Source organism: Octopus sinensis, linkage group LG4 (genome assembly GCF_006345805.1).
Source record: "Octopus sinensis linkage group LG4, ASM634580v1, whole genome shotgun sequence".
NCBI classification, from domain to species: domain Eukaryota; kingdom Metazoa; phylum Mollusca; class Cephalopoda; order Octopoda; family Octopodidae; genus Octopus; species Octopus sinensis.
In genome coordinates, this window is record NC_043000.1 from 123684960 (window position 1) to 123698428 (window position 13469).

Sequence of the window (13469 nt, forward strand, 5' to 3'; positions counted from 1 at the left end):
GTACCAGTTGATGACTCGGACCGATATAACTGACTTACATCTTTCCCGAACTAACTGACCTTGTGCCAAAAATTTGAATACCATTATTATGCTTAAATCAACAAGCTGGCAGAATCATTAATAAGTCGGACAAAATGCTAAACAGCATTTCGTCCGCCTTTACGTTCTGAATTCAAATTCGCCAAGGTCGACTTAACCTTTTATCTTTTGGAGGTTGATAAGATGAGAATCAATTGAACCCCGAGGTCGATGTAATCGACTTATCCCCCTTACAACCACCCTGAAATTGTTTCGATTTTCTTTGTTCCACTGATATTCCAGTTCAATACATTGAAGTTAAAAGAGGTGGGTGTCTAACTTCACCTTTTTAGCCTATGAAGCCTATTTAGGTAGACTGTACAGATTACAAATCTGTCGTCTGCATAGCTTACAATTTTAAAATGTTAACTAGTTCGTATGCTATCCTTATCTACTGAAAACTCTATCTAGATATGATCCAGATAATCCGATGCGTTTTGTCTTGCCCATTTTGGCACATTCGGGATATGCAGTCAGTACTTGGAAATGTCTGAACATGTTGGCGACGGTTTTGCAAACCCCGCTCCAATTAGCTACCGACCACCACACACAAACACACAAAATCTAAGATGGCGTTCCACTCGCCTTCAAGTACTAAAGAGTAGACCGTTCCTTTGAAAACTGCTCAACTTAACCTTCTTGATCCAAGGAGATGACCCATATTGTGAGATTCAGACGCTTCCGAGATAACACAGCTGTCCTAATCTTGGCCAACGTTGAAACAAGTAGATTTCGTATCCATCGAAAATGGACACGAATGCTTGCGGATCGGAAACCTTAATTTTACTGAGGTCCACCACATCTGTATTATGTGGAGCAAGTTCGTTGATCAAGCAGCCTTGCTTCGAAAGTGGCCCCAGCCCACGTGTATTCTCCTTAACTATTCTGAGTAAAGTCGTGTTCGACAGAAAAAGGAAGATGTTTGTAGAAAGACAAATGTTCGGTCAGGCTATTTTGGTGATGTTTCCACAAGCAGATTTTATGGTTTTAATAAGAGTTAGAATGTAAGGGCGGCTAGCTGGCAGAACCGTTAGCACGGCAAAATGCTTAGCAGTATTTCGCCTGTCTTTGCGCTCTGACTTCGAATTCCGCCGAGTTTGACTTTACCATTCATCCTTTCAGAGTCGATAAAATAAGTACCAGTCGAGCACTGCAGTTGGTGTATTCGATTAACCGCCTCTCCTGAAACTGATGGCCTTGTACCAAAATTTGAAACTAACATGAGTTGAAATGTTGATACGTTTCATTAGGTCCATATTGTTTGTGTCTGTGGCTTGTGCAGGTTAGCGATTTTTTCTTTGTTCGGTTTGGAAGTGACAATCTCGTTGTTGGTGTGGATTGAAATGTCGTTTCGTTATGTCGTAATGTTTATAATGTTGGCGGTGTTTCTAGTATCGGAGGTGTTTGTGATTGTATTGATTTATGTGTTATTGCTTGTTGGTTTCTGTATCTCCTCATCTAAACTGTTTGTCTGAGGCAAAGATTCTCATTCATATTCTATGTTTGTTCTCTTCTTCACATCATGCCTTTTTTTTTTTTTTTTTTTACAAATTGAATCCTTTTCAAAGCAACTTTTCGTAATCAGAGAAATATGTTATTTCTTTATTGCCCACAAGGGGCTAAACGCAGAGGGGACAAACAAAGGGATTAAGTCGATTACATCGACCCCAGTGCGTAACTGGTACTTAATTTATCGACCCCGAAAGGATGAAAGGCAAAGTCGACCTCGGCGGAATTTGAACTCAGAACGTAACGACAGACGAAATACCGCTAAGCATTTCGCCCGGCGTGCTAACGTTTCTGCCAGCTCGCCGCCTTATCAGAGAAATATGTGGCAAGAAGAAACGTTAGCACGCCGGTCGAAATGCGTAGCCGTATTTCGTCAGCCGTTACGTTCTGAGTTCAAATTCCGCTGAGGTCGACTTTGCCTTTCATCCTTTCGGGGTCAATTAAATAAGTACCAGTTACGCACTGAGGTCGATATAATCGACTTAATCCGTTTGTCTGTCCTTGTTTGTCCCCTCTGTGTGTAGCCCCTTGTGGGCAATAAAAAGATAATAACTTTCTGACATGCAAGAGTCAAGCCTGGAATGCCATTAACAATCTTCAAAACGCCTGGTTATCAAATATTTCTAAGTCAAAAAGGCTTGTCTTCTTTCAGGCATATGAAGAGGGCATTATTCTCTGTAGACTGAAACCTGGTCTACAAATAAGGAGATTCAAGATCAGTATGATGGTACATACACCAGGCTTCTCATGAAGCTGCAAAACATCTCGAATGATATTAGATAATTGAATAAAACATATCTTTCTTCTAAGTTTGAGACTTTCATACAATGTAAGAAATCAAAATTATATTCATTTTTTCTTCTTTTTTTTTTTAAGTGGCAGTTAAATACATTAGTCAAAAAATGGTCATTTGACAAGCTAGTGAAGGAGGTTTTACATGGCCTCTTGACGTGCTTGAAATAGCAGCCAAATCTCCTTCAAAGCCTACTATGGTTAAACAAAGAATACAAATATGGAATATTTTAAATGAATTTGCAATAGTTTAAAATGAATCGGTTTCAATAAGTCAGTTACATAATTAATGTAGAAATGATATGGAAAATGTAGATAGATATATTCATGTTTTTTATTGTCTATAAAGTATTATATTTTCAGTATGTAAAGTTAGACGTGTACCAACAGATAAATGGCCTTTGTATGAAAAAATGTCAGATAAGCATATATGGTAGAAATTCTATCAAGACAAGATCAAAGTAGAAGTTAACTACTATCTAAAGAGAATGAAATGTGGGGGAAAAACAAACAAACAAGAAAACAAAAGACCACATGATGCATATTTTCTGCCGACAGACTTACCACAGTCGATTGGATGACAACAAATAAGAAAAGCAAGGAAAGTAGATTCTTTTTATTGCTTTCATATAAAATTAGGTTGTCCAAATTAGCAGTCTCTAACTGGTTAAATTAACACATATGTGAACTAGGTAGTGATCAGTAAATTAAATTAGTTAATGAAAATGTCTGAATCTGGAATGGTATCAATGAGGTCAGTTTTCATTTTTACTTCTTACTTTCATATTTATAATTATATTTTCACTGTAATTCTAATAACATTTTCTTGTATATTTGATAACATACATTGGGCAAGTGTATATAGTTCAGGGATGACCACTACCTCATGAGTGAATTTGATAGATGGAGAATGTGTGGAAGCCTGTTGTATAAGCATACATACACACACAAATGTAACCACATGTGAATCGTTGGTGATTTTATTTTACATCTGTCTTCCTTTTCTATTGGACTTTCCTCTGTTTTTGAAGAAGAGCTTTGCTCGAAACATTAAACCATCTTTCTTTCCTTCCCTGAGCATCTGCTAATACTTTACGTGTACCACATCCCTGTGTTGTTGTTTATTTTTTTGTGCTTGTTCTTCGTTTTTTGGGATTTACATATATATATATATATATATATATATATATATACATATATACGACAGGCTTCTTTCAGTTTCCGTCTACCAAATCCACTCACAAGGCATTGGTCGACCTGGGGCTATAGCTGAAGACACTTGCCCAAGCTGCCACGCAGTGGGACTGAACTTGGAACCATGTGGTTGGTTAGCAAGCTACTTACCACTCCTGTGCCTATATATATATATATTTATATATATATATATATATATATATATATATACATATATATATTATTTATATTAAGGGCATTACTATACATAAATGCCTCATGCTAGGAGGGACTCTTAAAGTCAAAACTACCATAATAAATGATGTCTATTTATTATGGTAGTTTTGATTTTAAGAATCCCTCCTAGCGTGAGGCATTTATGTATAGTAATGCCCTTAATATAAATAATATATATTTAAGAGGAATAATTGATGGATTTTTCCCTTATGAAGTTTTTCATGCTAACTACATGATAAATTCTTATAAAGATTTTATCCTATTTTTCAATTATATATATATATATTTATATATATTTATTTATTTATTTATATTTATATACATGTGTACAAACACATACACACACAAGGGTGGTGGGGCTGAAAAGTTCCTGGAATTGGGTAAAATACAATACAAGAGGATCAGTTAATTATGATTTTATTCACCATACACCCCTCTCAAATTCACACACTTATCACAGGCGTCCTTCAGTTTTCCAAGCCTTGCAAAAGAACTTTTAAGGTTGGGCCTTCAACAAGGCTTTTCACAATACCTTAAAGCCAATAGCTTTTCAGCATCCCTTTGTATGTGTGCATGTGTGACAATTACCTTTTTGGTTTTATATTGCATCTAGCCACTTTTATTATTTTGTAATTTTCACTTTATCATTTTGCTAAATCAGCCATTGATTCTTATGGTAAAATCTATATACTGACAGGTAGGATTTGACTTATCAGCAATGGAGTAGTACAACTAATGAGTGTTTCTACAGCTGGATGCCCTTCCTAGCACCAACCACTCTGTCAGTGTAGTGGGTGTTTTTTACGTGCCACCGGCACAGGGGCCAGAGGAGGCTGGCAACGTCCACGATCAGTTGGTGCTTTTTATGTGCCACTGGCATGGGTATCACAACTACAATTTCCATTTGATTTTTATTTTGATGTTGATGTACTTGACTCAATTGGTCGTTGCTATTATGCAAAAGTGTCATGGAAAAATAGTTTCTCCATCCCATTTCATTTTTACATTAGCAGCAGTTTCATCTTAACAAATAATACTTTGTTGGGTGCATAAAATCGTAACTCCATGCATGTATATTTTCAATCGGAAATATTTTTGCAAAACTGTCGTATGTGGGACTTTTCTACACTTTTGAAAAATGCTAAACTGCTATACTACACTTTTGTGGCTGAGTGGTAAGAAGCTTGCTTCCCAACCACATGGTTCCAAGTTCAGTCCCACTGTGTAGCACCTTGGGCAAGTGTCTTCTACTGTAGCCACAGGCCAACCAATCATTATCATCAACATCATCACTACCATCATCATTGTCATTACCACCACCACCACCACCGCCATCATCAACATCATCATCACCATCATTGTCATCATCACCACCACCACCACCATCATTGTCATTACTCCAACACCACTACCATCATCATTGTCATCACCACCACCACCACCATCATCATCACCATCATTGTCATCACCACCACCACCACCACCATCATCATTGTCATCACCACCACCACCACCACCACCATCATCATCATCACCATCATTGTCATGATCACCATCACCACCACCATCATCACCACCATTATCATTACTCCAACACCACTATCATCATCATTGTCACCACCACCATCATCACCACCACCACCACCACCATCATCACCACCATTATCATTACTCCAACACCACTACCATCATCATTGTCATCACCACCACCACCACTACCACCATCATCATCATCATCACCATCATTGTCATCATCATCACCACCACCACCATCATCACCACCACCGCCACCACCATCATCACCACCATTATCATTACTCCAACACCACTACCATCATCATTGTCATCATCACCACCACCACCACCACCACCATCATCATCATCATCACCATCATTGTCATCATCACCACCACCACCACCATCATCACCACCATTATCATTACTCCAACACCACTACCATCATCATTGTCATCACCACCACCATCATCATCATCACCATCGTTGTCATCATCACCACCACCATCATCACCACCATTATCATTACACCAACACCACTACCATCATCATTGTCATCACCACCAATACCACCACCACCATCATCATCATCACCACCATTATCATTACTCCAACGCCACTACCATCATCATTGTCATCACCACCATCACCACTACTACCACCACCATCATCATCGTCATTATCATCGTTGTAGTAGCGTAGGAAAAAACAGATGAAGGACACTGTGTTGAGTGACTTGCAGCTGACACAAAAGTCACAGCTGAAATAAAAGTATAAAAAAAAAATTAAGCTGTTTATGAATTGAATACTCTTTTATGGTGTCATCTGGAATCCTGGAATGTGTGTATGAATGTATGTGTGTACGTGTGAATGTGTACATGTGTGCATGGTGTACAGAGTGATTTGGAAGAGTGAACAAGTCACAAATCTTTTCGCAAAAATTTTCATAAGTCTTTTCACAAATATGAAAGCAGTATTATGATTATAATACTAAATAGAGTGATTATAATCACTCTATTTGAACCTTGTAATTGTGTTGATAATATTTAATAAGGCAAAGGTAGTAAGCTGGCAGAAACGTTAGCACGCCAGGTGAAATGCTTAGCGGTATTTCATCTGTCGTTACGTTCTGAGTTGAAATTCCGCCGAGGTCGACTTTGCCTTTCATCTTCGGGGTCGATAAATTAAGTACCAGTTATGCACTGGGGTCGATGTAATCGACTTAATACCTATGTCTGTCCTTGTTTGTCCCCTTTGTCTTTAGCCCCTTGTGGGTAATACCGCTAAGCATTTCTCCTGCCGCTACGTTCTGAGTTCAAATTCCGCCAAGGTTGACTTTGCCTTTCATCCTTTCAGGGTCGATTAAATAAGTACCAGTTACGCACTGGGTTGGACATACTCGACTTAATCCGTTTGTCTGTCCTTGTTTCTCCTCTCTGTGTTTAACCCCTCGTGAGTAATAAAGAAATAGGTATTTCGTCTGTCTTAAGGTTCTGAGTTCAAATTCCACCAAGGTCAACTTTGCCTTTCATCCTTTCAGGGGTCGATTAAATAAGTACCAGTTATGCACTGGGGTCGATGTAATCAATTTTATGTCTGTCCTTGTTTGTACCCTCTATGTTTAGCCTCTTGTGGGTAATAAAGAAATAAATATTTAATAAGGCAAAGGCAGCAAGTTGGCAGAAATGTTAGCATGCAAATGTTAGCATGCAAAATGTTAGCATGCAAAATGTTAGCATGCAAAATGTTTAGCGGTATTTCATCTGATTCTTACTGTAGTCAGATGGACCCTCATAACCATTCAATGTTTTTAAAAATCCTGTTATATTTTTATGTTTAAATATTCTAAACTGTACTTAAAAAATGCCAAAATATTCTGTGTAAATTTTAACAACAGAATCTTTCATGGACTCCAGTTAAAAACCACTGGATTAGACAAACGAGGAAGGATAGTACACATGACCCTTTTTTTTTTTTTAGCACCCTTAGACAAATAATAAGAAAGGATGAAGTTATCCTCAGATCAGAGATCAGAGTTGCTTTTACAGAATGAACTCTGCTAAAAGCACCCAAAGGCTCAGTGGCAGCTTTTAAACTGGGTAATAGAATAAATCTGTTACTGTTTAGCCCTATGTGAAGGTGTGTGGCTTAGCGGTTAGGGTATTCAGCTCCAAATCATTAGGTCATGAGTTCAATTCCCAGTGGCCTGTTGTGTCCTTGAGCAAGACACTTTATTTCACATTGCTCCTGTCCACTCAGCTGATAAAAATGAGTGGTACCTGTAATTCAAAAGGGCCAGCATTGTCACATTCTGTATCACACAGAGTCTATTTGAAAACTACACCAAGGATAGGTGTGTCTGTGGAGTACTCAGCCACTTGCAAGTTAATTTCATGAGCAGGCTATTCTCTTGGTCTGATCAACTAGAACCTTCATCATTTTAACTGATGGAGTCCCAGGTGTTTAGCCCGAAATTAGCTCCGGTTGAGTATACCCATGATGAAAGACATTCCAGTTGTAGATATTCCACTTTTTTAGGTCTCTGTAGGACTACATAATCTATTGAAGGGACACATTTGGTAATGTAATTCTATTGGGTTGTCCGGAAAGTTCGTGTCAATTTTTAAAGGAAAGAAAAAAGTCAATAAATACTTTCCATTACATTTTTAATCAACCAAATATGAACCATTTTGTTGCACAATGCGTCTCCATCTTTCCTTTAACTTGAAAATACCCTCTTCCCAGAACTGTGGTGGTTTCATGGCAAAGAATTCATCAAGGTATCTTTTTACGTCATCCAAGGAATTGAAATTTTTACCATTAAGACTATTCTGCAGAAACCTGAATAAGTGGAAATCTGAAGGAGTAATATCTGGTGAATATGGAGGGTGGGGTAACACATCCCAGCCGAGCTGCAGCAATTTTTGTCTGGTTCCCAAAGCATCAAGTGCCAAAAATGAACTTTCTTATCTTCCATTTTAAAGGGTTACAGAATTAACACAGGTTATAGGAACATAAATCTTCTTCCCTGAAAAGATAGCTTAAACTGTGCTCTAAATGGAGGTGTAGTCAAATCCTATTTCATGGACTCAACCATGTTCTAAAATAAGTCAAAAGGTAAGCTACTATAAATCGGCACAAACTTTCCGGACAGCCCAATACATATGCTGAGTCTCTAATTGGCACAGTTATAATATCTATGTCCCAATTGATATGTAATAAATATGTAAAAATGGTTTAATGATCTGAAAGTCCAAATTGAATCATTAAAACTATTTTTAATTAGATTTATCTTTTGCTTTATATCTTTTATTTGTCTTAGTCATCAAACTGCGGCCATGCTGGGGCACCATCTTGCAGAATTTTTAGTCGTTTAAATCAACCCCACCCCAGTACAAATTTTTTTAAGCCTGGTGCATATTCTGTCAGTCTCTTTTGCCAAACTGCTAAGTTACAAGGATGTAAGCAACACCAGTTATTGAGTGATTGTAGCTGAAAAACAGACACAAAGACACATACACACACACACACACACATATATATATAAAATATACAATGAGCTTCTTTCAGTTTCCATCCACCAAATCCACTCACAAATCCATGACCAAGGTGTCATGCTGTGGGACTGAACCTGGAACTATGTGGTTCAGAAGCAAACTTCTTACCACACAGCCACGCCTGCACCTATATGTATGTATATGCATATGTATGTTTATGTGTGTATGTCTGAGTGTGTGTGTATATGTATATATATATATATATATATATATATATTATATATATATATATATATTATATATATAGTGTGTGTGTGTGTGTATATGTATGTCTATATATATATGATATATATATATATATAGTGTGTGTGTGTGTGGTGTGTGCGTGTATATATGTATGTCTATATATATATGATATATATATATAATATATATATATATTATATATATATATATATATGTGTGTGTGTGTGTATATGTATGTCTATATATATATATATTATATATATATATATATAGTGTGTGTGTGTGTGTGTGCGTGTATATATGTATGTCTATATATATATGATATATATATATATATATATATTGATAAATATACATTTTGTTGAACTTTGGGAAGATTGCGAGGATAATGCACCAATAAAACACATAAACTTCAGGTTAATTACCACTTGATTAAATAATCAGTCATTTAATTAATTAATCATTAATTGGTTTCTGAAAGTTATTATTAGCAATGATGATGTACACTTGTTACATTTTCTTTTCTCTATTTATATAGATATTGATATATTGTATGTGTATATATCATCATCATCATCATACATATAATATTAATAATAATAATAATAATAATAATTGATATGACTGTCTGAATCGATATATACATATCTGTCAAGACCTACCAAAAACTGAGCAAGTATAAAGGTCTTGAAATAGAAATTAGCAAAATGTGGAACCTGAAGACTAAAAGAATACCTGTTGTCATAGGTGCCCTGGGAATGATAGCAAAAGGGGCTGATTGCTACCTAGCTCAGATACCAGGAAACCCCAAAATGGCAGAAATTCAAAAGGTAGTGCTATAACTCTGTAAAGTGTCCATTCATTTCGAGCAGTGGTTTTCAGCCATTTATTAACCTATGGACCCCTATCATACCTATTTTACTTGGGTGGATCCTCACCACAATTTGATGTCTGAAAAATCCTATAGTATTTTTATAATTAACCTAGCAGTATCACCCAGCATTGCTCGGGTTTGTTTCGACCCGCTGGAATTGGAATTTTTGAAAAGTAAAAATTTTGCATTATGTAGCTTATTATTAAAGTGAACATTTTTCTGGTTGAAATACACCGAAAAGTGGCGACACAGCAGTGAAAAAATGGTAAAAAATAGGGATTTTCATAGAAAAAAGCAGCTTTTTGATGTAAATAATTTTTGGTGTTAACATGGTCCGATTTGAATTTTATCTTCTACGGAAGGAAGAGCAAGCCTTCTTCTATCATACTCTCAATTTTGGTCAACTTGCGCCGCAGGGTCTCGGAGGAGATAGTGTTAGTTGAAGGCTACCAAACCTGCTGCACACAGACAACTTCAGCTTTATATAGAGAGAGATAACACACACACATTAATACACATACACACACACACACATGTATGTATGTATGTATATATGTACATCTGTCCACTTCTTGCCATATTTTGATCCTTCACTTCCTACACACACACACTCACACACACATACAGACACACACACACACACACACACATACACACGCACCTTCTTAGCTTACAGTTTCTTTCTTTCAACAATTGACAACTGAAGTACGCTCGCCAATTAATACTACCAAAATTTAGCAACAGAAAGTAAATAAAAAGCAATTTACCTTTTCTGTTGAGTTATGGCAATTCGACCGTCGGTGTGTGTTTGCAAATGTGTTCGAATGAGAAAGTGAATTGTGTTTGGCGCCTTTTTTACTAATAACAAACACACACATGTGTGTTTGAGTATTTGTATGTAGTTGTTTGAAACGTTTGTGCTTGTCACTGTCATATATGTATATGTTTGCGTGTGTATGTGTGTGTGTGAGGAATGGCAAACCAGATAGATAGAGTGCGAAGTTCTTTTGAAGTTCGCGCTCCGTTTGTGTGTGTGTGTGCGTGCTTTAGGTGTACGTAGGTATGTGTTTTTGTGTGTGTGTCACTGAAGCCATACACACACATATACATAACCTCTCTCTCTTCTTTTCTCTCTCAGTCACTCACTACAAAAAGTGAATAAAAAAAGTTCAGTTATCTCTGTCTTTCACACATACACACACAGCACAACATTACTCTCTCTGTCTCTTTACACACACTAACAAAAGCACTTCACTTACTCACCACACTTTCTGTGTCGCACACCCCATCAAACACACACACACACACACACACACACTCACGCACGCACACATGTACATCAATGCTTCCGATGCACACCAACTTCAAAAGAACTTCCCGAAAAAAAATGCACGTGTATCTGTTTCCCCGCTTGCAAAGAGAAAGTAGGAGAAAGTGTGGTAATAGACGGAGGAAAGCATTTGAAATGAGAGAGGCAATCGTATATGTATATGTTTGCGTGTCTATGTGTGTGTACACTTGCAAAGAGAAAGTAGCAGAAAGTGTGGTAATAGAAAGAGTGAAGCATTTGAAGTGAGAGAGGCAAATCGTAAAATATTGAGTTTGATCTAATTTTTGCTTAATTGGGGGTCAACTTGAAAAAAATTTATATGCCATGACCCAATCGAATCTACTTCGAAAAATCATAGGTAAATTCCAATTGAAGAAATTGTATATTGTACAATTGTGTTAAAAACGAACATGGTAACAGGCAGAGAAAATCTGCCTTTTATCATAAGAGATATTATTAGGAATTGCATTAAAAGATTGTAAAAATATTTTGTACCTTCTAGAAAAGCAATTTATTGCACATAAATTTTAATCTTATATGGAGTTAAAGAAATGAGACAGTGAAAGTGATGACTAGTAACAGACATGAATAAGTGTTTGAAGTGAATGATGGATGTGAATACCAGGTGGTCTGGTAGGTGGGAGGAGTATAGGAGAGATAGTTGCAGATGTGTTTAACCCTTTCGTTACCAAACCGCCCAAAGCCGCCCGAAAAAAATTTTGGTTTATGAGACCAAACCGCCCAAAGCCGCCCGAATTTACCTATTCATATTTAAATGAGAATATCAGAGCAAATCTCTTCAGTACATTCGTGAAAACACGTATTATACTTCGTAAACAGTTCAACTACAGTTTTGTACAATAATCGAAGTGTAATTTTCATTCCGTGAATTTTGGGAGATTTTTTTCCGAAATTTGTTCCTATTGTGTTTTCAAAATTTGTAATTCTGACAAAAAATGGATACGAATTTCATTATATCAAGCAGCGAGTCAGAATTCGAAGGATTTTCTACTGAAGACCTTCATAAATCTAACTCTATGACTGAAAAAAAAAAGCACGTGGTATTTGATAATGAATCTGATGTTTCATTTTCCGAAAGTGAAAACAGTGAATCTGAGATCTCCGATAGCGATAAAGAAAACGAATTGGCACCTGAATGGAGTGAAAATTTAAAAACTGTTTCTTTCGGTGATTTTTCTGAAGAAACTGGACCAAGCCACAGACTTTCCCAGAAGGGTAAAGCCTTAGACTATATCTATTTACTTTTTCGAATGAGCCTATTTGAAATCATTACGGCAGAAACGAACCGTTACGCTAAACGTAAACAAAGCGAAAGAAAGGATAGTTTGTGGTTTCCCACAACCTTAAATGAAATTAAGACTATTTTGCCATAAATATTATTATGGGTATCAGAAAGTTACCCAGAATAACAAATTCTATCGTAAAATTTTCTTGTATACCCAATTGAATATTAGCTAATAACCCATTTTCTATAGCGATGTTTGAACAAAATTTTAATAATTTTATATTTTGTGGAATTTACCTGTATCTACCTGCAATTAGAGTCACTTTGTGACAAAAATTATAGTATAGAATTGGTTGAGAATATTTCATTAAATTATCTTCCAAAAATCAGATTAATATATCGATAAATAAAAAAGTTATAGTTGTTTAATGAAACCAGACTAAATTTATGATTACGTTAGAAATTAATTGAAACACATAAGGGGTGTAATTTGGTCAGAAATATAGTAACGAAAGGGTTAAAGACAGGCAGGAGAGCTAGAGTGAATTGGCTGAAGTTTGATTTTTGCTGCTAATGTTATATCCTCAGTGAATCAGCTGCAAAGATAAATACTGTTTTAGCCTTCAAATGATGCCACCCCACTGGCTAAGTGAGCAGGCCAACAGAAGAAAGAGTGAGAGAAAGTTGTGGTGAAAGAGTACAGCAGGGATCGCCAGCCCCCCCCCCCCCTGCTGGAGCCTCGTGGAGCTTTAGGTGTTTTCGCTCAATAAACACTCACAACGCCCGGTCTGGGAATCAAAACTGCGATCCTACAACCGCAAGTCCGCTGCCCTAACCACTGGGCCATTGTGTCTCCACAATATATATATATATATATATATATATATATATATATATATATAATTAGGGCTTAGTAAAATAAATTACTTTGCCACATACTGAACTTTCTAGAAATAGCAGCTAAAAAGTTTT

At 36.6% G+C, this 13469-nt stretch overlaps 1 protein-coding gene across 1 annotated transcript in view; it reads left to right on the top strand.

The window, feature by feature from the left end:
- Positions 1-2936: 2936 nt before the first annotated feature.
- Positions 2937-13469, top strand: part of LOC115210830 (zinc transporter 2-like) — a 68452-nt gene continuing 57919 nt past the window's right edge. The window contains exon 1 of the mRNA XM_029779579.2: positions 2937-3133. Within this exon, the coding sequence (XP_029635439.1) occupies positions 3099-3133 (35 nt within the window). The 5' untranslated portion in view covers positions 2937-3098. The remainder of the gene's footprint in view (positions 3134-13469) is intronic.